Consider the following 27,454-nt stretch of genomic DNA (forward strand, 5'->3'; position numbering starts at 1 on the left):
GTTGTTTTACTTAGTAGTATATATTCTGTTTATTCCAATTCTTTGATTAAATAAATGATAGAAATATGTAAAAGTACAACATGGTCAAAGACAAGTCTTTGAATACGAACAGCATAAAAACAAGTAATTGTCATACTTTTAATTCAACAATATTTATTTCAATTATAATAAAGATCCGATGTCTACCCAAAATGTTGGAGATTATTATTTGGCCTATGATTACAATGTATAATGTAAATTAATTCACATGATACAGACGGTTTTGATCTTGAAGAAAAAAATTAACTTTATAAATAATTGTCTGAAGTGGATGTGTGACAGGAATTTATTGGTACACACTTATCTGACACTTTCAGACTTCAACCAGTAGATGGCACTCATGTTACAACATTCTGCTGATTGAAACAATATCAGTTTATTTCTACCAATCCTTTCTTTGCACTTGAGGTCTTATTTTCCTTTCTTAGCAGTCTGAGGCAAACAGAGGTTATAAAACGAGGACTGATCCAGAGATGAGACTCGTTTCCAAGCCACCCACCCTCTCTCCTGCAGCTCTGTCTTCTCCAGTTGTCTCCCATAGTAGTGAGGATCAACAACAAGCAAATAGCTCCCTTTGTCCCCAGTACAAATTCCTAATATACCCTTAGAGGAATTGTCCCTGTCTCCTCCCATCATGACAGGAGAACCCTGCTTTTCAAAATGTTGGTGGAGCTCCTCCACTGCAACCTGCTCCAGCTCTGCTCCTCCACCTCTAACATGCACCACCTTACAGGGAACATCACAGAAGTAGTCCAGCACCAGTGAGGCTTCAAATGTCCCTATCCACTCCCTGGAGCCTGAGAAGGAGCCTGGCTTGTCCCCCATTGTCACCAAGGCTTGCTGGATCTGTGGGAGGCTTGGAGCAATTCTGGTCTGGTTTTGAACTGTGGACCTGTTCAGGTGAATCCACGAAGCCATGGTTTGAGTGGTTCGGTATCCACAGCCCCAGCCTCTGTCATCCTGTCCATCACAGCCATAATGGTAGTACAGATAGTCTCCTTTAACCAGGGAGCATTTCGCAGGGTCCGTTTGTGGATCAGGGAGCCCAGTGTGTACATTCTTTAATAAAGTCTCGACCTTCTGACAAATCTCTTTTCCACAGGCACCCCAGTCTATATTTTCGTCAGACGCCATTTATTTTGTCTCTGAGTCCAATGTAAAAGAAAATATGGTCGAAAGAGAAGGAAAAAAATCCAGTCACCGGTCCAAACAGTTTAACTTCCGGGTCAGGACGGAACACTTCCTGTTGTGTACAGGAAAAATATGATGGCGGCCACGTAAAGCAACGTTTTATCTTGATTCTGTTCTCTGAAGGTAATTATGCTCTTACTATTGAGTATTTATCAGAATGAAACAAGAAACTAAAACGCTTAGGTAGTGCGTCAATGCGGTTTAATTTAATTTGAGCCGTTACTTCATCTCGATTGAGACATTTTGTATTTTCAGTTGGACGCTGGTTTCTTTCTGAACAGAAATTATACAGTTAACGACATCATATAAGACCTCCATTAATTGAACATGCAACTATCAGACGGGTGAAAAACAAGCGAAACGCAGCACGCTTTTTTGATGCTTCACTTCTCGCACCGGTAAAGTGGGTACGCACTATTTCCATCCGGTCAAATTATTCTAGCTGTTTGAAATAATCTGTTCCACCTTCATAACACGGGAACAAATTAAGTTACCAGCAAGTCTTTAACTGTGTTTATGCTTCTCATCAAGGACAACATATTCTGTAGATTTGGAAACATTTGCTTTTTATTTGCCAAAGTTAGGTGGAGGGAACCAAATATTTCAGCCGCTTGAGACAATATGTTCCCCCTCCATAACATGGGAACAAATGAATCTCCCAGCTGGTATGTAACTGTGTTTATTCCTCTCATCTGTTCCCCTTTCATAGTTTATACATTTAATAAAAAGTTGGAAAACAAAAACAGATTTTTCTTTTTAGTATTTGACATCCTGATCTGCAGGAAAATCGGATCATTTAAATTTGATTAATGACGTTTTTGTGTTTTATATTCAGTATTCACTTTTTTGTCATCAATAGTTATGGAAAGATTAGACTTCCCTCCTATCATGTTAGATTAAAAGCGATACATTTTCCTGTCAGGAAAGAGTTTGATCATCATCTCCTGGCCTGACATTTTTCAGTTTTTTCTGTTGCATTTTTCTGTGTAAGGACAATGAAAGGACAATAGCAAGCTTGCTGGTCTTTCAGTTGCTTTAATTTTATACTTTATCTTAAAATAGTTGCCTCCAAATTTTATCGATAAGTAGTCTTACTGCAAAATTTTAAATACTAACCACAGTTTTGTGTCCTTACAACAGATGTGAAAGTGTAGCAGCTACTATAGTTTTGCAATTCTTACTAGTTTCTTTCTTACTCAAGGTTTATTTTTCTATTTTAAATGATACCCACTTGTCAAAGAAGTTTTTAATCTAATTTCTTTAACTCCTGAGATGAAATAAATGAAATGTATTGTACAATTACTTGTTCACCTATAATTGGTTAATGTTTTAATACGTTTGCCACATGTTCTTTCCATTAGCCTTCTTCTGGATCGTCACTGTTCGTTCAGAAACATGACTGAACCACGCAACCCCGGGATGTCCTCCGTCCCCCAGAGCAACCCGTCCCACACGGAGTCCAGCTCCCAAGCCGTAGAGATGGATCCAGTGGAGTACACCCTGAGGAAGCGTCTGCCCCGGAAACTTCCCAAGAGGCGGAACGACGTCTACGTTAACATGAAGACCGACTTCCGGGCCCAGCTGGCGCGCTGTCAGAAGCTGCTGGACGGTGGCGGTCACAGGGAGATCTGCGTCCACGGGTTGGGCCTCGCCATCAACAGAGCCATCAACATCGCCCTGCAGCTGCAGGCCAGCAGTCAGGGCGCTCTGCAGCTGGCGGCCAACACCTCCACAGTGGAGCTCATCGACGACCTGGAGCCCGAAGATCCCGACGAGGCGGGGGAGCCCATGACACGTACACGCAATAACTCAGCCATTCATATCAAAGTTTTCTACCCTGATCCCCAGTGACCTGAAGGTACTACCTGTTGTATTTCTCTTGTGGTCTTGTTGAACATTTTTTTGTTTGGACTCATGGTTTGAAGAGCAGGAGAGCATGTGTGTGTTTACAAGTGAATCATATTAAAATCCTTTTTTTTTTTTACTTGTTTAACGTATTATATTTGCCTGATGAGAAGCAGAGGAAACGCATGTAAACATGTACAACTACTGGTGTATTTCATTGTCCACTGGTTTGCACGTCTTAAAAAAAAAAAAAAAATCTGAAAATTAATCTTCCAGTTGTTAGAGTGCTGTTACTGTTAATGTCCACTAGATGTCAGTGTTCAGCTCCAGTGAGTCCTTCAGCAGCTAAACTTCAATGAATCTAATTGGCAAAATGATCATTGTTTACATTAGAGTTCAGCGAAGGGTCAGCGAGACTTGAACTGAATTTATTTGTTGCTTCTCCATTAAAACAGATGCCTGTTGTTTCCGTGATCAAAACTGATCCACTTAAGATTCTGTATTTGGTTTAATAAAATAAAAGTCCATTAAAACAGATGCCTGTTGTTTCCGTGATCCACTTAAGATTCTGTATTTGGTTTAATAAAATAAAAGTTGCTTGAAACTTCTTCAAATTCTGTTTCTACATCATTGGCAGAAAAAAAAAACACAGGATATATGTAACATGACCGATTCAGTGCAGAAGCATCATTAAGTCAGTGTGTTAGGTGTAAGGTGTTTAGATTTTAACAGCAGGCCTCCTACTAACAGATAAATGAACAGACTTCCTGTTGTCGTATTTTCATCTGCCCTCTCTTTATCCAAGAACAATATTTTGCATTTAAATAGTGGATTTTGCAGCGATGGGACAAAACAATACAAAAAAACAGGAAAGGAAATAGACATGCATCCTCAAAAACATCTTCCATTTGCGCAGCAACATATAAAAATACAGGAAAATAAACAAGGAAGAATACTTAATTATTGTGAAACAGCTGAGCGTCCCTGTAAGAGAGAAACCTACAATTCCCAGGGTAAAAAGATTGCATGTTTGAGGACATACGACAGAGAAAGGGGGAAAAAACAAGTGTTAGCGTCAGTTTCTGGAAAAATGTTTGCAAATACAGCTCTACAGGATGTTAATTGTAAAATTTTCCAGGCAGTCTGGCTATCAGCACATGGAGCCAGGATGAGTGTTGGGGGTAGACAGAAACTGAAACACAGATAACGGTCCACAGTTCCCATGTAACCCACCGCAGTGACCTCTGGCTCTCACGCTGCAACTATCAGCTTTGCATACCTCCAACAGGCCTGTGCGAGAAAAACCTGCAGTGTAACACAGACGTTCAGATACAAACTTAAAAAAAAAAAGGAAGAGCAGCTTTATATGGCAAATCAAAAGTAAGTCTTTGCACGTGTGCAAAATTTCCAGTGTACAAAAAGTGAGCATGACAACGCGCTTGTTTAAACCTGTAAGGACCTGTTACATAAAGACAGTAGCCTAAAAATAGAAAATCTGTATAAATAGTTTCTACACAATAAAAATATTTACTGACCAGTTCCAACAGACAAGACTAATATATCTCTGAGGCATAGTTAAATAACAGTTGAAGGCATGTTGGTGAAGTCCCAGTGTCGCTTCTTTGCAACCTAACAGTCCTATCAATATTTCCAGGGTGTTTCACTCTATTTTTCCAGTATGAACAGACAAACATACCGAAAAGTCTCCGTCATTAACATCCACTAAAAAAGTGCAAGAGCGTGCCTGTAGAACAGCGATTGGAGCAGTGCTTCCCAAAGGCGTCTTTTTGGTAAAGGTTTGCTTCAACACGTCCACGAGACACATTTACATTCCATGGCGCAGTCGTCTCCAGTCCGTCCAAAGCCTTGCTGGGACAGTCCTTTCCCTCCAGCTTTTCCTCCTTATAGTTGAGGACCCGTCCCATGCTGCATCCAGCTGCCATCGCGCAGGGTAACAGTCAAGTTCCTCCACTTGCCTTTGGAAGCACAAAGTACTTTTGTAGTGGAGTGAGCCTGTCTCCTGATCAGCTGGCCTCTTGCTGACAAGCCTGTGCATCCACAAGAAGAAGGCGTACTTTGCCTCGCAGGAAGTTGAGGTGAACCTGAAGCAGTTCTGCTGCTGTGGAAACCCGCCATGTTCCCTCCAGTCCCACGGTACTGGCAGGTGGGGTATAATCCTGGAATACAAATACAAGGAAACATGATGCGACCCAAATACAGTCAGCTCAGGCATTAGTCAAAGGCAGTATTGTTTCTGCAGCAATCTAAAAACTTGCTGCCAGAGCTTAATACGTCATCTTTTTAAAAGGCGCACAGTTTAAAATGTTGTCTCATGACATCCTTCAAGTTATCAGTTAGATTATTTGGCTTTTGACAAAAATGTACTAATTATATAAATGAAAATAATAGGTCATGGTAGAGCATGCATACTGTGTTCTACAAGAAAAAGAAAAAACTGTGGCACAGAGACAGTCAGGACAAACCACCATGCACACACACCCTTAACCACAACACAGAAAGACCAGTTTACCTAACACACACTTTGAAACTATGGTAGTGGAGAAAACCCATGCATGCGCGGGAAGAACATGCAATCTCCATGCAGAGATTCAAACCCAAGACCTTTTTGATGAAAGGCAACAGCACTAACAACTTCCCCAACGGTTTAGCCTAACTTTTGTTCCCCTGTATAAAATACAGAAACTCTACGTTTGTCTCTGAAAGGAACTGGCATCCCATATAACTGTCAAGGACATAAATGTGAGGTGCACAGTCTCACAGACTGCTGATGTTTTGACGTTTTCTCATGATCAATGTTAAGAACCATAAGGCGTGATATACTGAAGCCTATATAAGAGTTATACCACTCTCTGTCAGCTAGTAGCAGACTTCTTCTGTTCACCTTCATTTGGAAAAATGACAACAAAGTACAATTGTTTGGACATGATGTATGGCATCAGATTTGGTGAAAACCAAACAGTGCATGTTACTGGAGGTGGATGACTGTGACTCACTTTCCAGCTACATGACTTGCACACCTTGCAGGCAGTGAGTCAACAAACAGCTCGATCATGTACTAAAGTATTTTAACATCAAATATAAGCCCATCTGTCCGATAGCCAGTTTGGACCAAACTGTGTCAACAGGACAATGATCTCAAACACGGCAGCAAATCTACAACAGAATGGCTAAAAATGAAAAGAATCAAGGTGTTGCAATGGTCCAGTCAAAGTTCAAATTCTCAAATCGACAGAAGTGCTTTGCTGGGACCTGTGCATTTTCTAACTCATTAAATCTTGAGTGACAAAGATCCACCTTACTACTGAATCTTGGTCTGTTTTCTTTAATAAAAATATTTCCTTTCTATCTCAACTCCCCTTCAAGCAAAAAGTAAGCAAGAGTATCTCAGTTCTTAAATAGGGACTTTATCTGTTTATTTTCTTTCAAAAGGTGTTATTTTATGAGACAGTTGCAGGGGAATTGAGGCGGTTTTGCTTTTTAGTGTCTTTCCACTGATAATTATTATGTCAGCCCAGCAAGGGCCACTGCAGACTCATTCTGAATACATGGTAAAGATGGTTAAGGTCACTATTTTTTTAATTTAAGGATATCCCTTTGGATGTAATATGAAAAGAACATTGCTAACTCTATGAATTATTAATCTATTGATGTGTTTACCAACTGGAAAGGTTTTTACAATTTGGAAGTTCAAATCCGAGAGGACAAACAGCTATGCATCCATGGCTTTATCCGTTAAAGATGCAAACTCCTCAAAAGAAAGACCGTAGTTGGGCTGTGAAGCGAAGGTACCAACTGCACCACTCTGCAGCCCATATTTTTATTCTGTCAGTTTAAAAAAAGATTTAAAGAAATGTAGTATACATTTCTGTTAAAAGTTTCAACCGCTTAATGACTCACTTGAAAGTTGAGGCTTCGTAGTACAGCGGTGATGCTCTGTAGGTTTCTGATGACGTTGTCTATGTGGCTGTTGAGTTCCGAGTTCGTCATCGATGTCTGTAGTAAGCTGAGGGCCTGTTGTAAAAGCCACAATCCGGTCTGCACTTCCTGAGCTTGCTCCATTGCCTTCCCGAAAAACAAACAGAGCCAAGGAGTTAGAGTTGTCTATCGGAGGCGATAAAGATCGTAGGATGTAGGAAGTAATCAGCTCTGCCGTAAGTAATTAACTGGAGTCGCGGGTCTTCCCAACCGATAGGAAAAAAGACACTCAAGCAATAAAATGACCTCTAGGAAGAATTACTGTATGTATAATAAACACTACTGTAGTCTTTTATGACAGATTTTTCTTTATCTAATCTCAATGGTTACTTACATTTTTCTTTTCCCAGTCCTCAAAGTTGACAGTAGTTTGGGGAACAGAGGCAGCCTCTGTTAGACCGCATTCTTCTCTGCATGATTTCTAAGAAAAGAGAAAATAAACATCTCTTTTAGAGCCATCTTACTTAACTGTGTCCAAACTGAGCTTATGCCATGAACACAGTAGCTGTGCACCAGTTCTCTTTCATAGAATTTGCGTCTTACTGCATTCATACATTTTTCTCTCACCATAGCAACTTCTGCGTCTCGTGCTTCCTGAATGAAATGGTTCAGGACCCTCAGGTCACAGATTGGCCTTAGTGGGGACGGTAGGCCTGGACGGGTCCACTCCAACACTAATAGCAGCAAGGCGAACAGTCCTGCATACAAACAGGCAAGCAGCCATGAAGCTTTCAAAACTAACGATCTCATGCAAACATCAAAGATGATTTAGGTCCCCTCTGAACGACATAAGACATATGTCCAACATAGCATGTGATGTGAAAGAGACACATTCATAAAACATTTTCTCTCTGCTCCATGTCCTGCACACTAAAGTTCAATGGCCAACTGGGAGAAAGAGAATGCCCTATGCATCAGAAACCCTAAGTAAGAAAAGGAACAGCAGAAAATCATTGTTGAAGTGGAAAAGATGGCTCACATCAAGAAATCACACAAAGCAAGAAAGATTTGGACCAATAGGCGCTATAGGGCAGAATACATCAAGCAAATACATCTAATAGTTGCAGGATTCTAGTCCTCTAGGAATGCAGTTTGAGATTGTTGCTGTCCATCCATCTTCTTACATCCTTATCCCTCAGTGGGGTCGGGAGGGGTGCTGGGCAAGAGGCGGGGTCACCCTGGACAGGTCGCCAGTCTGTCGCAGGGCAACACAAAGACACACAGGACACACAACCATGCACACACACACTCACAACTAGGGGTAATTTGGAGAGGCCAATTAACCTGACAGTCATGTTTTTGGACTGTGGGAGGAAACCGGAGTACTTGGAGAAAACCCACCATGCACAGGGAGAACATGCAAACTCCATGCAGAAAGACTGGGGCCGGGAGTCGAACCCAGAACCTTCTTGCTGCAAGGCAACAGCTCTACCAACTGCGCCACTGTGCAGCCGAGATTGTTGCTATATAGGTACTAATTAAGGCAGCACAAGTACAGACTCATAAAAGTCCAGTTCACATCAGGAAAGACCCAGGATGTAGGGTGTGGAAAGATGACCAAGTGACAATCCAGCAAGTCAACTCAAAGTGCAAAGTCCACAAAACTTTACAGTGAAGTCCCACAACATAAGTTGGAGGCCTATCTAGTCTGAGAGACAAAGATCTATGACCTATGATCATGTAAGACTTCTGCATCCAAAGTGACAAAGCAACAGAACATCATTGCAATTCTCAGAGTCAACAAATCGACAAGAAGGCAGAAGATGTAGACAAGAGATGATAACATCAAAAAGACGGACCCCAGGAAACTTTAAAAATGCCAAGGACTCAAATGAAATAAAGTATTTGAGGAAAGTTTTCAAGACTTCGTCCATCATAAGACAGTCCAAGGAACAGCTAAGATATTGTCTGAAACTGTCAAGCTCCAAAGACCTGAGCTTGAAAGTGAAATTGACCAAGCAGAAAGAGAAAGTGATGAATTGATTATGTTATTAGTTACGGTAACTGATAGCCATTAAAGAATCCCATAAAATCTGTGCCAGCTATAGCTATAGCTAGCTCATGAGGCTAACATGTTTAGCCTCTGGTGCCCGTACTTTACAAATTATGTAACTTGTAAACTAATAGCTGGAATCTTTATGTACCAAAGTATGACAAAGTTGACCCATTAAGTTTTCCATGAGTCTTTGTTTATGACTTGTAACTTTTGCAAGATTGTACTTGCAGATGTCACTACTTTAATTGATCACTTGTCCTGCAAAGCTGTTTGCATTGCCCTGCATCAAGATGTCCACCTCTCTTGACAATATTTCCTGCCCTTGTATAATCTAGTTCAAATAAATTATTTTATGCTGTTACCCTACTTTTATTAGCTTGACTCCCCAATGAGAATCCCCCAAAACAGAGATCACTGTGACTGCTGAGTGCTCAAAGAAGGAATTGACTATACATGAACTACTACACATATCACTTAGACTTATTTAAAGTAATATATATATTTTTACCAATACTGGTAGAGCTGCTGAAGGAGCAGGCTTTCGCAAACAGAAGCAAAAGGAATTTTGTAGGTGTCAGAATTTCCCCCAGAAATGAAAATACTGCATACCAGAAGGGAATTTCTAAGGCGGCAACCTGTAAAGTCAGCATGAAGGAATGACTCAGCATGATATGGCAATTCTTTTTCAAGAAAACATGTGATGCCTTAGATTATGAACAGAAACATAAATACAAAAACACTGGAGGAAGAGTCTCATTTCCCTCCAGACTCATTAGTCAGACTGACATGCTCCTTCAAACTAACGAAAGATAAAAGTAAATTGCAACATCCACTCATGTCTGACCACATTTTGATGAATTTATGATAAAGATTTTAGTCTGTCCTGTGGGCTCACAGCCTTGGTCCCCCGTGCCACATCCTGAATGAACCCAGTCACAGGAGCAAGGACTAGTGACGCAAAAAGCATGATAAAAAGAACTGATTATTTTCCCAAGCCGTAACAAGTAAAAAAAAAAAAGTTCCCAGACTGCTGAGCATCTGACAGGAAAAAACTGAACTTTAAAGTTAGATTTGTGTTACACATTGGGCTATGAAAAACTGCTTACCTACTCAGATTTCTCCTGTTTTTGCTTTTTTTTTGTTGCACCTAAGTGTTTCAGATAATCAAATCATCATTTCCAATCACACCATCAAGAACATTTTAATATTTTAACCTGACAATGCAGTTTTCAAATTAGGTTTTCATTGCCCTAAACTAACCTGACTTTATGTGGAAAGGTAATCGTCTTCTTGTCAAATTATGAATTAACTGTGATTCACCACATCCTGGTTACTGCCAGCTTTGTAGAATCACTAAGAAGAGAGCTTGTCTGAAATTATGAATTAGTCTAAAAGAACAAATAAAGCAACAATCTAAAGAAATTCCCAAACAGATGAAAAACAAAGTCATTGACATCTATCAGTCTGGAAAGGATTACAAAACCGTTTCTGAGGCAATCACGTCACAGTGAGAGAAAATATATCAGCGGTGAAGCTTCGCAGTAGTGGCTGGTTGACCAAAATTACTGCAAGAGAGCTTCAGCGATTCAAAAAAGATGTTACAAAAAGTTCACAACATTTAAAGCACCAAAATTAAACAACTAGAAGGTGATTAGGAACAAATAGCCTACATGGAAGGGTTCCCAGGTGAAAACCACATTTGACAAAAACATCCCAAAACACTGTATTGATCCCCAGGCCGTTTGTAAAAATATTCTGTGGACTGTCGAGATAAAAGTGAATCTTTTTAGAAGGTGTGTCTGGAGATAGTGAATCACTTCAAAGCTACAGAATAAAGCAGATTTCGGTGACCTGTCAGTGTCATGTAGCTACATTATTTGAACCAAAGTGGTTTGTTAAACGTCAACTTAAGTATGAAAAAAACAATCACATAAAAAACAAACTTGCTAAATGTTCCAAAGATTTGTCAACTGACAGTTTTCCATACCAGTCCTGCTTTTAATTTTGACCAACCATGCAACCAAAAAATAGCGGTATTCTTTATATTGTAATAAAAACAATCTTTACTTCTCTTGCTAACTAAATATCCAAGAATGAAATTATTGCTACTTCTACGTGCAAAGCATTGTCTTTGCAGGCTAATGAATGGCCTCTTTTCCACGTGTCCTGACTGTGCTAAGTTGCGTGACTCAGCTCGAGGGTTATCGGTGACCTTTCCACCAACACCACTGCCTACGTGCAAATGCATCGATGCATTCACACATACACTTTGTCGAGACTTTCTCGCCAAGGTGGTGGAATTTGCAGGACGGTGGCCAGACTACAAGCCAGCAGCTTAGTGTGCCAAAATCAGCTGCCTGAAAACAGTGTTCCTTTTTCAGATAAGCACAATGAGTCTTCAAGTAGTAGCACTTTGGATGGTGAAAAGCTTCCCTGACGGTATGTTGCACATGTGTTGGAAAAGACGGATGTGGACACGTGCAACTACATTTCCGATATGTGCTATTTTAACTTATGCCTGTTAAGCGCGATCCAGCTTAAAGGACGGGTGGAGAAGCAGTTAAGAGAGGCAAAGGGCACATAAGCGAATAACTACAATACATGTCTTTTGTGGAATAGAAGGTCTTTAACATGATAGGGTTTAGAATTTCCTGCTCTGCTGGAATCCTTTACGACAGTCGGCTTCTGATAACCTCTTGCCCCGACTGCTGACAGAAGTATGTGCTGAAACCTGCACAATCAGCTTTAGCATTGAGTGGCCCTCTTTCTCCGTCTGCTGGGTCATGCTTGAGAAGCAGACTTTTAAGGTGACTTCCCTCGGGAATGAAACTGATTAACACAGTGGTCATCAATACTCAACGTCTCTACAGGAGGCAGGGCTATCCGCGGGAACTTCAAGCAGCTGAAAATAAAACATCTTCAGCTGAAGTCGGAATTAAAACTTGCACGTCGCAACGATTTCGTCCAGAGCTTCAACAATGCTTACATCAGTGTCTTCAAATAGATTTTTCTTAAGATGAATCATCTTGATGCAATTAGTGTTGGGAGGATTAAAGCATGGAAGTATGACCAAAGTTTTCACAGCATCCTTGCAAGTCGTAGATGAAGAAGATCCGAGTGGGTGGTCAATCTCTCCTCATGTTGCCCAGCTCTTGTCTCTCATTCTCATTCCTTTTACTTAACATAATGATGATGTTATCTATTATCTTTATAATAATCCTTTTGCATCTTCCTTCCATCCCCTTGCCTGTAGCTTTGGTGTAAAGAGATATCTTTCTGATGTCTCATTGAGCTACAAACAAGGGGTCAATGAGCATTTATCAATGCATCAGTCAGATAACCAACCTTACTGCTTGGATCAAGAAGGGGAGGTTTCATCACACAAAGCACATGAAGACAAAGTCACTTTCATGCACTGTATGCAAAGTTTCTTTCTGATAGCAGTATTGAAGCAATACCAGTGGTCAGAATAATCCATTCCCTTGACTTTCCATTTTGGAAATGCAACAGTTCATCTCTCAAAAAAATGATAAAAATCCTATTTTAATCCCAAGATGATGCCATACCTCAGTGCAACTGATCAGGAACTTACTTTGTTTAGGAAGTTCTTTCCAAGAGCCCCAAAACCAACCTCTGCAGTTTATCTGTGCACCATTCAACGAGCAGCGTGTTCAGATGTCGCAAATACGGTGGCCAAAGATTAAAACCACATTGTGAATCATGTGATCCTGTTGTCAAATATTTAATTTCATTCTAGGACTACACTACAGAATGAGATTATTTTGACAGTGTCTGTGCCAAGATGCACAGACACTGTCTGAGTCATTTATTGATTGCATTATACTGTACTGCAATGGTCACATACCCAAAAGGATGTAGTTTTCTAATTAGCAGTCAAACGTCTTATATAAAGATGATTAAGCCAAATCACACAATGCATATACATAATTCCTGTCAAATATAGAATATTTAGAAATACTTAACTTCATGCCACTGCACATCATTAACACTACAAGCAATGCTTCTTCAGAAATGACAAAGGATTATTCAGCAATATTGAACACCAGAATCTTTACCATCACAGAAAGCTCTCTGCTCACTTTGCATTGTCATTCTCACATTTTACCAACATATCTCACAAGTTATAAGCTTTTTTCATACAAAGCAAGATTTCCCTCTATGTTACAACAGAAGACACCATGACAAGACTTATGAGTCAACTAAAACAATACCGAGTCCCTCTAATTAGTCAACTTAGTGTTTTCTGATTCCCTCAGACTAAAACATTTTTAGAAAAAAAGGTATAATACAAAAAAGTTTATTGCGGAGACATTTGGTCCCATTAAGCACCAAGTTTATCAAACAATATTTAAATAAACTTTTCAGAAAAATAGGTTTTTCATTCAACTATATAAAGTTATCCGAGAAAATATGAATGAAAAATTACACGAAAATCTAGAAACGACGTCGTTAGTAGAATTAGTTACTACTATCCACACATTTCATTCATGCGTCACCGACTACTAAAGTACGATCAAATAGCCTGAACTTGCAGAGCTGCGGTGCAGACCGGTCATGCCCACATGGCCATCTGCGCGGCTGGACGCGTTCGCTCTTACCTCTACAAGTTTTCCGCAACATTCGCGACAAGCAGCGGCATCTTTCAAACACATTGTGAGATCATTGGACGTGTGCACCGGAGGCAGCGTCTGAGGCACCGGTCAAATGTCCAAAAGGTCCAAGACGCGAGCAGCCGCGTCACGCAGCTCCGTCCTGCTGCACAGAGCATTCCCCTAGCAGACTTCATCACTGGGGAGCTTTGGGAAAACCTTTTTATTTACCTCCCCTGAGGAGACGAGACGGTGATAACGCGAGCACGCGCCTTTTTCTTTTTTTTTACGTACCACACACAGAGATTAAACATCAACCCATAATGCAGCCCCCTCAGTGCGTAAAGCAAGAAAAAAGACCAACAACCAAAGCCAGTGTTGCTACAGAGGGAAATAAATGATTAAGACATGCCCATAACTCACTGGGAAATTCCATAGCCGTGTCCGCATAGCCCCTCACAGGCTCCGCGTGGTTTGACCAATAGGTCCGTCTATTGGCCATTAATTGGAAACCAAGCTCTTTTGTGGATCTCATGTGCACTTATCCGGTAGGTGTTTCTAAAAACTGATGCCGTTTGATTTTTTTTTTTTATTAATGACTTTGAAAATAAGATGTCATTGTTTCCATGATGACAAGATGAGCTACTCCTCCCTTGAGGAAAACTGCTGTCTGTTATTGCTTTATAAATAGAGTGGGGGGACCGCTGTTGATTAATATTAAGGTGATTAAAACCACAAAAAGAAAGCAACAGAAAAACTTGCCATTCAATCTATTATTGATGGAAATGTTTCCAGAAACAGCAAATCACAATATTTAATTTTTCAGAAATTGTATTTTTGCTAATAAAAATACTTCCTCAGAATATAAAATGTTTTACATAAACGTTAATCTGATTCAGTTTATTTGACGTCCTCTATTTAATCAAGTTAAAATCTCATTGAGATCAAAATCGCATTTGCTGGCCAGAATATCTGCTTCACGCATCAAAAGGGTTGCACAAATCAAAGACATTCAAAAGACAATTAAAGTCAATAAAAAATGTCTAAAAGATACATAAAATAAAAAAAAGTTTAAAATATGTAGATTTTCATTCAGAACATAGGAGGAAATTATTTAAAACTACTTCTCGAGTGACTTATTGGCTAGTAAACAATCACATTTGGTCTTAAGTTTGATGCTGACCTTTCAAATATTAAATATTGCACAAATAAACCTGTAACCAAAGCCTACCTTTCGGATTCCATTGTGATGATTCTTGTTTCCAAACACATCCTGCTTATTAATGTTCTTCATTGTCAGATTCAGGTTCTCCAGTTTGCTAGTCCTTTGCTCCTTTTCATTTGAACTCTCTGACATTTACTCGGGATTTTCATCTTCCTGAAAAGCCAGATGGTAATCAAGTTTAAAGTTACGTACTTAAGTCATTAATTTTTTTCTCAAAACATGCTGGTGGTTCCAAGAATCCAAGATGAGAGTCACATGTCCAAGTCTATCCAGTCCTGCAACAAAACAGTCGCCACACAAAATATTTCTCAATGATGAGCAACGTGAATGACTTCTATTAATGTTTTTCCTCAGGAAATAGATTTCTAATCGGACTGTTGACATGAAATCCACACTGGACTCAAGTAATCCACACATGAAAGGAAATACAAACAAAATTTGCCATAAATACAGTTGAGTGTAAAAAGAGTGGGATGACACAGGGAAAAAAGAAGCAAAATAGCTAAAAAAAAAAAAGAATCAGATTTTTGACAGAAAGTCAAACCAATCAGTGCAAATTGATATAAACTGGTTTAGTATTAAATGATGGTTAGAGAAAAGAACTAGCAAAAAGTTTTTTCAGTAGCAGAAAAACCACATAAAAGTGAAACTAGAAGTAGTAGTGTGGTTTTTTTTAGACCAATTCGCTACAGATGTATTTTTAAACCTCTTACTGTTAAAGTTAGCCGCACTGGGACTACAAACCAAAAGAAGAAAAACGATAACTTCAGCATTAAATGGCTTCGAACGGATGCCAATAACATGATTTCTGACAGAGGAGTCAAAAAAATAATCAAATGAGTGGTAAAGATCCTAGAAATGTGCTGCTTTAAGCACAATAATATCTACACCGCATAGGCTAACAGTGTTAAAAAAATATATTGAAGATTTATGGTCATTACAAAATCAGCATGCAAAGTATGCATATTGCCAAGAATGGTAAAAAAAATCTTATTTACCAAAGTACAATGGATTCAGACTCTATGCCAGTAATTTATTTAGTAACATTTGTTTATTGCAGCAAACAACGTTTTATTAGGTGATAAGAAAACAAAGTTATCAAGAAACTACAGCAGAGTTGCTTCATTGCCAAATTACCACCTGAGGCAACTTTTTTTAAATCAAATTATTAAAATGAATATTCGTGTGGATCAATAACTCATTATTTGTGATCTATAAATCAAAACAGAAAGACACTAGCACTAGTTTATTTATTGCAGTAGTTTCATAATTTGCATATTTTCTTTCTATCCAGCACCCTTCATAGTTACTGGGTGGCGCTGTTTAATAAATTTTAACCCTGGTCTTCAAAGATTTATGTTTGATGACTGAAATCATCATGGAAGGATGATTTTATGTCCAGTGAACAATTTCTGAATTGATTTTGATCATTAAGCTGCTGAAAACTTAGCCAGAAAACAGAGTTAGTTTTCACTGAGCACACCAGATTTTATTTATGATGTTTTGATACTTAAAACAATCCATAATGACACATAACCTGACATGTTTGGCTTGTTATTAGAGCTGAAATTGCTGTTGCTTCAGTTAAATAGCCCTTAATCCTGCAGTGCATCACCCTCACATGACAAAACCCTCTACACTCCTGAATTACAAGAGGCAACAAAAAGAAAAAAAGCAATGATTATTAATATAAGCCCAGTTTTATTATCACACTGACACAATTTCTTAAAAAATGTCTAACTTTGTTAATGTAGATATATCTTGTATCTCTAGTTTCTATAAAAACTTACTAGGATTGACGGTAAATGGGGAGAAGATGTCAAGAAGCTTAAACCAAACTGAGTCGACCAAAAGGTGTTTCATGAATTTAAAAAAGTTGAATTACCTAACCTTCTCCACTGCTAGACTCGGGTAATCAGGCCTACAAATAAATAAGCCCATAATTTATGAATGCATGTTATGTGTTTACTTTATATTCTTATTCTTTTGGCACTTTCTTCATCAGTAGCTGAACAGGAAGTAGGCCAGAGAGAGAGTGTAGGGGAAGACAGGCACCAAGCAGCCGGGGGCCAGAGACCCAACACAGAACATCTTCATCAAAGACCGCAGCCTCCGCACTGGTGAGTATTTTATAGTGGGTGGTTCGTTCTGTAGAAGAAATTGATGACGCAGATAAATAACCGGATAAATAACCAAAGTAAAAAGCGTTGCTCTTTGTGTTCTCACTGTTTATACCAGCATTATCAAAACAGGCGGCAATGTCCTTTGAATCTGCTGGTGGTCGAACATCTTTCCAAACTTTCTAAAGGTCTTGTGACAGAGAAAAATGAAAGGAAAGACAAACCCAGGGGGTCAGAAAATGAGGCCACCTCTGATTTAAAGTTTTTTTCCCTTTAATTACCAACCAAGATTATAAATTTGTAAATTATGATCTTGTTTATGGTAAAATAAACTAAGTGGGTGGGATAATTTCAAGACGATACCAAACAATTATAAATGGAAACTTCAAATGTGTAAAATGTAACCGACTGATGAATCAGAAGCTCTTCCAAGGCGATTAATTATAAAGAATAGATAGAAAACATAAAACATGTAGTTTTGGATAACATTTTAATGGAGTTATAATTTTAAACTGAAAACTAAATTGTCTTCAGTCTATTAGCAAAAAAACAACAAAACAATATGATCAAGCCCCAAGCTAAATGGGGAAATTTGAAAACAGTTTAAGAAAATGTGCAACCAGATCAAAAAACATCATTTGTAATTAAAATCTTGCATTTAATGTTGAGATAAATGTGGATATAAAACTGTACAACAAATGTCCTTGGTCAGAGCTCCTTTTGAAGAAGTTTGTCCTGTAATCGCTGGGTTGCCAGTTCAAGCTTTGTCCCCCATTGTCGTGTCCTTGAGTAAGGCACTTTACCTGTCTTTCTTGGTGCTGCCAAGTGACAGACTGTTGTTGCAGGGCAGCTATGGCTACAATGTAGCAATTGAGAAAAAAATGCTTGTGCGTGTGAACTCTGGTGAACTTTTAAATTTTGCCCCATGGCTATTGTTTACCCATGATCTACATCAGGGGTGTCCAAAGTGGGTCCTCGAGGGCCGGCATCCTGCATGTTTTAGTTCTCTCCCTGGTGGTATAAACAACCCTTTCAGCTTGTCAATGTTCCTCTTAGGTTTTCTAACGAGCCATCATTTGATCCAGGTGCGTTAAACCAGGAAGCGAACTAAAACATGCAGGATGCCGGCCCTCGAGGACCGACTTTGGACACCCCTGATCTACATAATGTGCCAGTTCTATGAAGCTCACCTACAACTTCCTGCTCTGTAGACAATCATCCCAACAAGATGGCTGTTAATGTTAATTCAATATTTGGAAGTGTGACCACTGTGAACTGAATGCTTTTGGTCATTTCCTCTGCTTCCACTGCTACAACTACAGGCAGACTACAACTCTGAAACAGCACAGAAACTCAATGTCATCATTCACAACTTCTCCTGTTTGCTAACTGGCCTTGTAAAAAAAAATCTACCAGCAGAATCAAAGTGAATGGGAGAAAACCCAGCCAGATCACTGGAGGGAGATGAGAATCAAGCAAAGTTGTGTCAGAAGGCAGTAGCCATGCTAGGTAAATGAATGTAACGTGAAATGCTTTGGAGTCCTCTGGACTTGAGGAAGAACTGTACATTTACAACAAAAATTTTCATCCACACAGAAACATAGAATGGCTAAAAACTCCATCTTTACTCCTAACCTATGAGTGCCATGAAATTACATGCACTTAAAATCTCCAGCTGAAGTAAGCGGTAAATACAACAAGAAAACATAAAAGGCAAACAACAAAGTGTGAGGAGAGTCTTTTTGTGCAACTTTTTGCAGCTGCAGCACAATCAAACATGTAATCACCCATTGCTAAGTTCGAAGAGGATGATGCCTTTGAGGTTACATGTAGATCAGAGGTTGGACAAATATATCAGCATTTATACAAAATTGTCTTTTTTCACTTACTACATGAATAGATGATTTGGATTCCCCAAACACTTTTTTGTGAGGATGTTTGTTACTAACGGTTAAAACCTATACCTCCAATTATCATTGTTGATCGTGCACCATTTTCTTCCACAATTTTTCCTTCCTTTCAATTTTCCATAAACATGCATAGATTCAGATCAAATCTTTAGTAATGATCTCTTATGGTGCACAGTCATTGTGGAGGGAGCAAACAAGTCTTCCTGATTAGTCGGTTTTAACATAGAACATAAAAGTTATGAATAAAACTCTTTTTCCCCCCATCTTCAAATTATAATTTTTTTAAGTGACATAAATAGAAATAGATCAACCCTTGCACACTATTATACATGTATTGAGAGAGAGCTCTGTTTCAAGGCTAATAAAAGCTACATTAACATGACATGTAATTTAAACCAAAGTATCTACAATAAGAAGAAACAAAATAACATTTTCTCAATGCTACAGTTTTACAAAATCGAAGAAAGATTTGCTTTTCTGCATTACTATTAGATTTCTTTTTTTTTTTATTCTAATATTTCCTTTAATCAACATGTACCAAATTAGAAATACCCTTTACGTCAGTGCCGATGTAGAAAATAAAGTTACGCTTTAATTATATTCTACACATCAAAGAGTAGTATTTATATCACGTGACCTCACTTTGACCCTGACAGTCAGTGCGGAGCCAGAAAAACGGAAATATATTGAAATTTCCTGGAAGTCTCCAGAGTGTGCCACAGGACAGGGGGTCTTCCTAAGAGCTTTGCAGCAATAGTAGCAGAAGTAAATGTTTGCATATCAACACACGACTTCACTCACAGAAATACTTGGAAAACCAGCAAGCAAACGTATCCATATAGGGACGTATAGGTGATCGGATGCACGTGTCTGTGCAACACAGATATTGAAGGCGTCACTGAAGCAGATACAGAAATTAATTAAATGCATATAAAAAAGTGTGTTTTTATTAAAAGTATCTGTAGCTGTCTGATCAGTCCAAGGCAGCTTTGTCACTTGTGAGAAAATGAGTAGAGTGTTGACAGCTTTGTTGCAGTGTTTGCTCAAAGGACTGTTTGCTTATGTCTGAGCCAACATGAGAGACAGAGAGAGAGAGAGAGACAAGGTACGTGCTTTCAGCCATGCTTCACGACCAGAGCAGAGGTTCAGGGTGGGAGGTGAGGGGTGTGGGGGCTGCGGGGGCAGGGGTGTCCAGTCACACTGACTCCTGGTTGGGAATGAGGGAAGGTTGTTCAATCTGGGATCCTCTGAAAGCAATGTACGAAGCGGGAATCTGAGATAGGTACTCATGCTTTTTGGAAGTTAAAGATCAAAAGTTGGGGAAAAGATCATATTCCAAGGAGAAGATATATCAAACTGGAGGCAGTGAAAGTAAATACATTTGTGTTTTGGTCTCATCCAGGTTTTGGGCTTGCAGCCAGATAGATCTCCTCCTCTGGCGCGACTCAAGACAGGAAGCCGATATGAAAGAATAGGGGGACCCACGAGGAGCCGATGCAGGAGCCGAGACAGAAGCTACTGAAGACGTTAGAAGTTATTGTTTCTGATTGCGAGAGTCCCCGCTGGCAACAATTATATCATTAATTGTGACGTCACAGAGCAGGTAGGGGATCTCGAATACATGCTCTTGTGGCCAGTAAACAATAAAACAATGTGGTTGGAAACTTTTTTGCAAAAGCATCTTATAATCTCCATCTACAGTCCAGAAAAGACAAAACAACGGCTTCGGGAAGATAGCGGATCATGGCTACAAAAACAAGGCGACATAAAACATCCAGTAAGAGAATAAGTTCTTAGAAAGCTTATTCTAAAAAGCTTAAAGACTCTACCCACATTAATTTATTTATTAAAGTTAATATTCACTCACCACACCAATCCAATACCACGATGCATTAATATCAGGCCTTTTTTTGTGTATTTGAATGCATATACATTGTTAAAAATGTATAATTTGTCATTTTGTAGGCATGTACAAATCTTGTTGCAACTGTAGACCTGTGTTCTTTGTCTAAAGGTCGATGGAGCAAAATGGGAGCTTCGCTTCCGTCTGTGTGCATCAATAGAAATGACTGATTTTGTTGTAAAGCATCTTTGAGAACCGCTTGAGGCGCTAAAAGTCTGACGTCTCGTGACATCACCTTCAGCCCTCCTGACTCAATACTTTCTAGAACCATCTTCCACTGCAATTACAGGTGAAGGACAATTTTTTTGCCTTCTTTTTTTCCCCAGTTTGGGAAGGGAGTGTCTCAACAGCTCTTTTGACAGATTTAGACTTTCAATGAGTCGTTTATTTATTTAAATCGCTCCATTGCAGATGTTTAGTGTTATTTTCCTGCTGAAACATGAACATCCATCCCAGCATTTTTTGATGGCAGTCTCTTACAGGCTTTTCTTCCAAGATTCTCCTGTATTTAACTCAACCCGTTAAAATAATTAACCAAGAGACAGAGATGTCGTAACTAAAAGAGTCAGTCTGCAGGTTTTTACTTTTCTAAGTTTGATATATATTAATCTTTGCAGATGTTCCAGCCAGAAAGGATATGACATTATGGAGTTGAAAGGGAACATTTTCAAAAAACCTCTAATTTTTGGCATTTTATCTTCACTTGTTGACATCCAGGGAGATAGCTGATCATGGCTTGTCAGACTACATACATAAGGTGATAGGCTGACCTTCAATTTCTGCATGTTGCATTTACATGCAACATAGATTCTTGATCAAGTATCAAGAATATATTTTAAATGTGTATGAGCACGCATTTTCCATAACAAATAAACCTATAAAATCACACCTTTATATTTTATCTTAATGTAAATTTGATTTGATCTGCAAATCACAAGTAACCTTGCAGCCCAGCCTTTCCTCCAGTTCTGACGTCCCCCTCATTGCCATGCAGCTATCTGTGGTATTCTCCCTGCCTGCTCCCTCCAACCTTACGCCCGTTATCTCGTGAACCCCTTGTCACTTGTAGATTCCACTTCATAATCTTTGCACTGTTGCAACCATGACTTGCGGGCCCTCATCAGACTCCCTGCATGGTTTGGAAAATCTAACTTTCTTTTTTTTTTTTTTTTGCACGAACTCTTCAAACTTACTCCCTGTGTCTGGCATTGTTCACAGTAAAGGAGGAAGACTTATCTTTATTGACGTGGATCAAGCCAATAAAACTAGAGTCATCAGAAAACTTCAAGAGTTTCACTGCTGGGTCTGCCAAGGTGCAAACATTTGAAATGTTTGCTGTCAAATTGTTAACATTTTGTTTTCTCTCAGTTTTCTTCTCTGGTCGTTCTTGTTATTTTTATAAAGTTGTTCAGCAGACGGATGAATGAAGTGCTCTAAAAGTAATTTTGTAACTTCAGAAAACAATTCAAACAAACTTGAATAAATTAAAAAGTAGTTGTTCCTCTTGTTTAATTTTACATAAACGACGATTAATCAGATTCTGTGGTTGACCAAACCCTGATCACTGCCAGGAGAAACTGCTAGTAATTGATCTGAAATCATGAAAGAGACTAAAATCTCAGAACTATAACATCATACAGAAATTCAAGAACCATACTGATTTACTGCACCTCTGTAATTTGTAGAAAAAATGGAAGAAGCAAACAAGAAGGCCTTTCCATTTCTTAAACTACTTCTAAACTACACTGGTAGAACTGCTTGCTTAAAGCATATTAGTAACGAAAAGCATAAGTAATGCAACATAAAGCCAATCACATTTCCCATCTGGTCTCTGATGTGTTTGAACAAAGATGATCGAAAGCCCACACCACACAACCAGTTTTTTTTAGTAAACTCTGCACCTTTTTTGGTATCCATTGCAGTTTATTTCCCGTCTTATTGGATATCTTGAAGGTCTGTTTTCAGCTCTTCATGGCTGAGTGACTAATGACCTTTTCATTAGTTAATATAATTAGCTGCTCTGTCTATTGATGCTGTCTTGCACCAAGTAACAGTTCATCACCACTAACTTCATTGTCCAGTTGGTTGAAACTTCACAAACGTATGAATGAAGTTGGTTTTGTGATCAAAAGCATAAAATGTGAAGCTTATCATTGTAAAAATAATGTTTAACCAAAGAATTTATAATTTATCTGCAGAGTTTCAACAATAGTTTTACATAGTAAACCTATAATAAATTAATTTTCTTAATGTGGAAAGAGGAAAAAATGAATCATGAATCCAGAAAAATATATTAACTCAAGTTTGAAAGTGTTTTGCATGTTACTAAATGAAACGTGTATTTGATTATCTGCAATTTGTCAAGTATTATAGATATTCCTGCTGTTATGGGAATCATTTCCAACTTTTCCACAACCATGAGAAAGACCAAGGAGTTTTTTAAAATACACCAAGGTGAGGATAAGGCAGATCCAGAAAAGTTAGTGAGAAGATGACATAATTTCATCACTTTTCTAAGATAACGGCCAAGAGTGAAAAATTTTTTTGGCCCAAGTCATCTTATGGTAAAAAAAAAAAAAAAAAAAAAAAAAAAAAAAAAAAACTTATGTCATTATTTTAGGTAGGTTATGATTTGGAAGTGATCAGTCCACAACTACACAGCCAGAGCTTGTTAATGATCTCAAAGCAGAGAACACTGTTACCATAGAAACGGTCCATTTTAAATTTGCCAATGAACATCTACTTTCAGAGAAGGCTTGAAGTAGTTAATTGGATTATTCAGTGGACATTTAATCAATATTATCTCCCACTATGTTAAAATGAAACGACCACATAAACGGTAAATTTATTTATAAGTGAACAAAATCAGAAAGAATAAATTATTCAACCTGATTGAACTAATTATTTTATTTTACAAGATTATTCAAAATCCATACTGAGTAATTCAATAGTTCATACGTTGATAATTTTAGTTTAAGGTTCAGTTTATCATCTCATCTCTTAGTGAGACGTTATAGCTTCTCCGGCTTTGAGGTGAAAAGAGATCCCACTGGTAGAGACTTGATTTAGTCTTTTAGCTACAGACAAAATCTGTCCTCTTGAAGTCTTCAGAAGAAAGGATAAAATCTTACCAAAACCAAACTCTGGACCTGGAGTAGAGTCTTTTCAACTGACTGAAAGCCTGAAAGCTCTCCGGTCCAGTTGGATTGATGCACAACATGAAGACGTCCAGCTGTCCTGTGGGCCTCAAACGTCTCATCTGTCAAGAAATAAACAGAACCACCTGGTTGAAATGGAACTGCTCTAACACATTAATCAGAAAGTTTTTGGTGTATTATTTTATAAAGAGTTCATTAACCCGTCTCTGGATGGCCGTGGTTCTTCACTCCAGTCAGTCCTGAGCAGTCAGTGTTGCAGCATTCACACAGAGCGATGTCTCCCTCTATGGATCGCCATCTGAATAACAGGAAAAAAATCTCCAAAAGCATCTTTCAACAAAATAAATACACACTGGTAGATTTTAAGATGAACTTAAGAATAAGAAAGTTAGACTAACTAAAAATGATAAATGTACAGTTCAGTGACCTGAATGTGGGTTTGTGGAAGAAACAGGCTTTATTATGACGGTGTGGAGATTTTTGTTTCAAAGTGGCTCTAAGATGGCAGCTTATAAACATCTAGAAAAAACAACAACATACGTTTACTATATATGTTCACATTATAATTCCAACAGCAAATGTTTATCTACCTGCTCTGGAGATGTTTGGTTGAAATGAAACATTTTGAAGCTAAAGCAAAGTCTGATAGCTTGATCCTGAGGCAGGAATCAAGTCTGGCAGTAAAGTATCCATCATGCATCTGTAACAGAGCAGCTCACATTAGAGAAACAGCATAGATCAAAAATGATCAAGTCCTTATCTAAAATGTATAAATTGTTTGTCGGAAAATGCTTTCTTTGTAGTACCATGTAATGGATAGCAGCTACACAGTAACTTTATCCTACATCAAAGGTGTTAAAATTGATTTGGTTTATACAGTTCTAGAAAATAGTACAAATACCCTCATTAGAATGAATTTCAAAGTTTGGACTTTTAGTGATTTAATTTATTTTATGGAACATTAAACCCAAAAACAAGTTTATACTTCAGAAGAATATCATAAAAAATAATTGGGTCCACATATGGGATTTAAATATCCATCCACATTAATATATGGTTAAATTATAAAGTTAACCAATTGGTAAACTCTATGAAGTAAGTTTAGAACATAAAGATTAAGCCCCCGTCCCTTGTTTTTGTTAGTTTTCATCACAAAATGAAAACCACAACAAACAATAAATTCAAATGCAATATGTTACATAAATTACCATCATTTAACATTTATAGAGTAGAAATAACCATTGTCATTTAAATTTAGCACTGAGTTTTTAAGTCATTATATTGTAATGTTGCTTTGATTTGGGCAAACTGACCCATGCTTGGAGATAAACTTGTATCTCGGCCGTGAGAGAAGGTCTGGCTTCAGTGCAACACAGGACTCATTATAAAGAGTGAGGATAGGATGCAGTGTCGCCTCTTCACTGGCCTTCAAAAACCCTGCTTCCCCCTGCTGGTAAATTGAGGAACTACGATGAGACGTGGAGCTTTCTCTCAGAACAAAGATGATTTATTTCAGCTGCAGGTTCAGGTTGTGAAGAGGCAGCAGTCATAGATACCAGTGTCAGAGTGTATATACAACATATGGAGTCTGAATTCAATAGAATAACTCTACTTGTCATAACGGAAAGGGAAAAACGTAGAAGGCCGAAAGCATTAATAGTAGAACCCAGGTTGGTACTATTGCTTCTCCATAGACTCTCTGCTTCCTGTTTTCTAAAAGAAGAATACTTTTTTCCATCAACAATAAATAAAATCTACATAAAGAACATAAAGCCATCCATCTCACCTTTTATAACGGCATTCTATGGGTACTACAATGGTTTGCCCTCCAACTATCACACTTCCTGTAGCGGTCACAAGCACAGCAGGAAACACCAACAGCTTGTTGGAGTAAACAAGCCACTCACCATGAACTTGAGAAAAAGGTATATTAATCGTTATCAATATCTTTAGACTTGAAGCCCTTTGTCTCTTTGAAAATCATCTGCAATATGGGAAACTTTGAATCAACCTGAGACACTGAGCTTGATGTTTCATATGGAGAATAGACAAAATAAATATGGATGCGTCATCATTACAGTTAGGGCAAATATCAAAATCTGATATTACTGCCTTCAAGTAACTCATGAGGTGTTTAGTTGGAGAAGCAGTTGTAATTTAAAATCATTTGGATAATTGATTATGGCTGCTAACTGATATGAGTTTATTTTCCTATCCTTTCGACACTAACAAAAAACAACCACAATGCTCATGTTGCACCTTTTTGCTTTAGTTTAACATGTCACAATCCTGCACTGCATGACTATTACTTTAATGTGCCTAAAGAAATGTCAATATGGCTTAGGTAACTTAGGTTTTTTTTTAATGACAAGTTGAAAAGGTGTCCTATTTTTCTTAAAGCTATGAGAATGATTGTTGGAATTAAATCCAACAATAACAATAAAACCCTATAATTGCTGACCAGTATTTAGCATATTTCCACTGGTATTTTATTTAATCTTTGGTGATAAGGTACATTAATAAGGTTGAGATTCATAAATCAAGTAATATACTTTTAATTTTCTCACAGCAGTGATATGTATAACAAAGCTAATTTGGAAACACTAGCATTACCATTGCAATTTGTTCAAAAGCGGATAAGTAGCCTCCGATAGTACACATTTTTATAGAAGAAAATTACTGATCTCAAAAATTAAGGACGGTGTAATTACTTAGCCTGTCCAATAGAGGGGGTACTAACCCTCTGCTTAAAGCAGGTTGGGAACTAAGAAAAGTAACTGTAAGAAGTTTCCAAAATGCTTGATGGTCTCAGTTAAAATATTTATCCAACTCTCAGTTATTCCCAACACAGAGTCAGTATCGGTTTTTAATCAGCCTCAGTAAGTTTTCTTACCCTGGACTCAGTCCCACAGTCCTGCAGCCTGGCTGAAATAACCATCTCACTTTCAGAAACCTTCCTCTCTGGTCAACATTAGCTTTTCTGCGCCGAGTTCACTCCAAGTCGAAGAAACTCAGCTTTAAACGGAACTTGTCTCACTTTGAAAAACTTTCGCTTTACTGTTATTCTCACTCTGGTTTCTCCACACTGTATATCAAGTCCGTCCTCTCTCCTGGTGAGTAAAGGTCGTTTATCAGTTAAAGAAACTCCGCACAAAGAAAGAACGACAGAAAACTTTGTCACCACGGTGACGGAAACGGGCCACCTGGCAAATTAATCAGGGTTATTGCACGCGAGTGTTTACCCTGGTGAAAAACATCCGTCCCGCATTCAAAGTTCACTTCTTTAAATTTACATAAACATAATTTACATGACTGACATTAAGTCCAAAGGAGAGTTCAAGGTTTTGCTTCAGCTTTAATCAGTTGTTTTAAACTGGTTTGATTTATTTAAAGTGTAGAGTTACAGTCGACATATTTGAAAAGCGTAGAAATTGCATTACACTGCCCCCACGTGGTCTTTG

General features: G+C 38.4%; 4 protein-coding genes across 7 annotated transcripts; 1 reads left to right on the forward strand and 3 right to left on the reverse strand.

Annotated features, from left to right (window-relative positions):
• Window positions 1–307: 307 nt before the first annotated feature.
• ufsp1 (UFM1-specific peptidase 1) lies at window positions 308–1,271 on the reverse strand. Its single transcript, XM_008435571.2, has one exon. The coding sequence runs from the start codon at window positions 1,171–1,173 to the stop codon at window positions 451–453; it is 723 nt and encodes a 240-aa protein (XP_008433793.1). The 5' UTR covers window positions 1,174–1,271; the 3' UTR covers window positions 308–450.
• Window positions 1,264–3,214, forward strand: pop7 (POP7 homolog, ribonuclease P/MRP subunit). 2 transcript variants are annotated; one of them, XM_017310544.1, is made up of 3 exons: window positions 1,272–1,353; window positions 1,811–1,895; window positions 2,592–3,214. In XM_017310544.1, the coding sequence occupies exons 2-3, from the start codon at window positions 1,852–1,854 to the stop codon at window positions 3,079–3,081; spliced, it is 534 nt and encodes a 177-aa protein (XP_017166033.1). In that variant the 5' UTR covers window positions 1,272–1,353; window positions 1,811–1,851; the 3' UTR covers window positions 3,082–3,214. The 2 variants fall into 2 exon arrangements, with proteins under 2 accessions (XP_008433794.1, XP_017166033.1); XM_008435572.2 differs by lacking the exon at window positions 1,811–1,895 and having other exon boundaries at window positions 1,264–1,353.
• Window positions 3,215–3,845: 631 nt separating this feature from the next.
• epoa (erythropoietin a) lies at window positions 3,846–14,201 on the reverse strand. Of its 2 annotated transcripts, none has more exons than XM_017310542.1 (5): window positions 14,101–14,201; window positions 7,639–7,769; window positions 7,406–7,492; window positions 6,994–7,158; window positions 3,846–5,252 (listed from the first exon to the last, which is right to left on the reverse strand). In XM_017310542.1, the coding sequence occupies exons 1-5, from the start codon at window positions 14,177–14,179 to the stop codon at window positions 5,100–5,102; spliced, it is 615 nt and encodes a 204-aa protein (XP_017166031.1). In that variant the 5' UTR covers window positions 14,180–14,201; the 3' UTR covers window positions 3,846–5,099. The 2 variants fall into 2 exon arrangements, with proteins under 2 accessions (XP_017166031.1, XP_017166032.1); XM_017310543.1 differs by lacking the exon at window positions 14,101–14,201 and adding an exon at window positions 13,687–14,063.
• A 2,677-nt stretch (window positions 14,202–16,878) lies between these two features.
• On the reverse strand, window positions 16,879–27,279 carry LOC103480574 (zona pellucida sperm-binding protein 3). 2 transcript variants are annotated; one of them, XM_008435573.2, is made up of 6 exons: window positions 26,887–27,279; window positions 24,584–24,693; window positions 24,421–24,512; window positions 24,194–24,291; window positions 23,967–24,094; window positions 16,879–17,050 (listed from the first exon to the last, which is right to left on the reverse strand). In XM_008435573.2, the coding sequence occupies exons 2-6, from the start codon at window positions 24,614–24,616 to the stop codon at window positions 16,904–16,906; spliced, it is 498 nt and encodes a 165-aa protein (XP_008433795.2). In that variant the 5' UTR covers window positions 24,617–24,693; window positions 26,887–27,279; the 3' UTR covers window positions 16,879–16,903. The 2 variants fall into 2 exon arrangements, with proteins under 2 accessions (XP_008433795.2, XP_017166034.1); XM_017310545.1 differs by lacking the exon at window positions 24,421–24,512 and having other exon boundaries at window positions 26,887–27,278.
• Between the last annotated feature and the right edge of the window lie 175 nt (window positions 27,280–27,454).

Source organism: Poecilia reticulata, linkage group LG18 (genome assembly GCF_000633615.1).
Source record: "Poecilia reticulata strain Guanapo linkage group LG18, Guppy_female_1.0+MT, whole genome shotgun sequence".
NCBI classification, from domain to species: domain Eukaryota; kingdom Metazoa; phylum Chordata; class Actinopteri; order Cyprinodontiformes; family Poeciliidae; genus Poecilia; species Poecilia reticulata.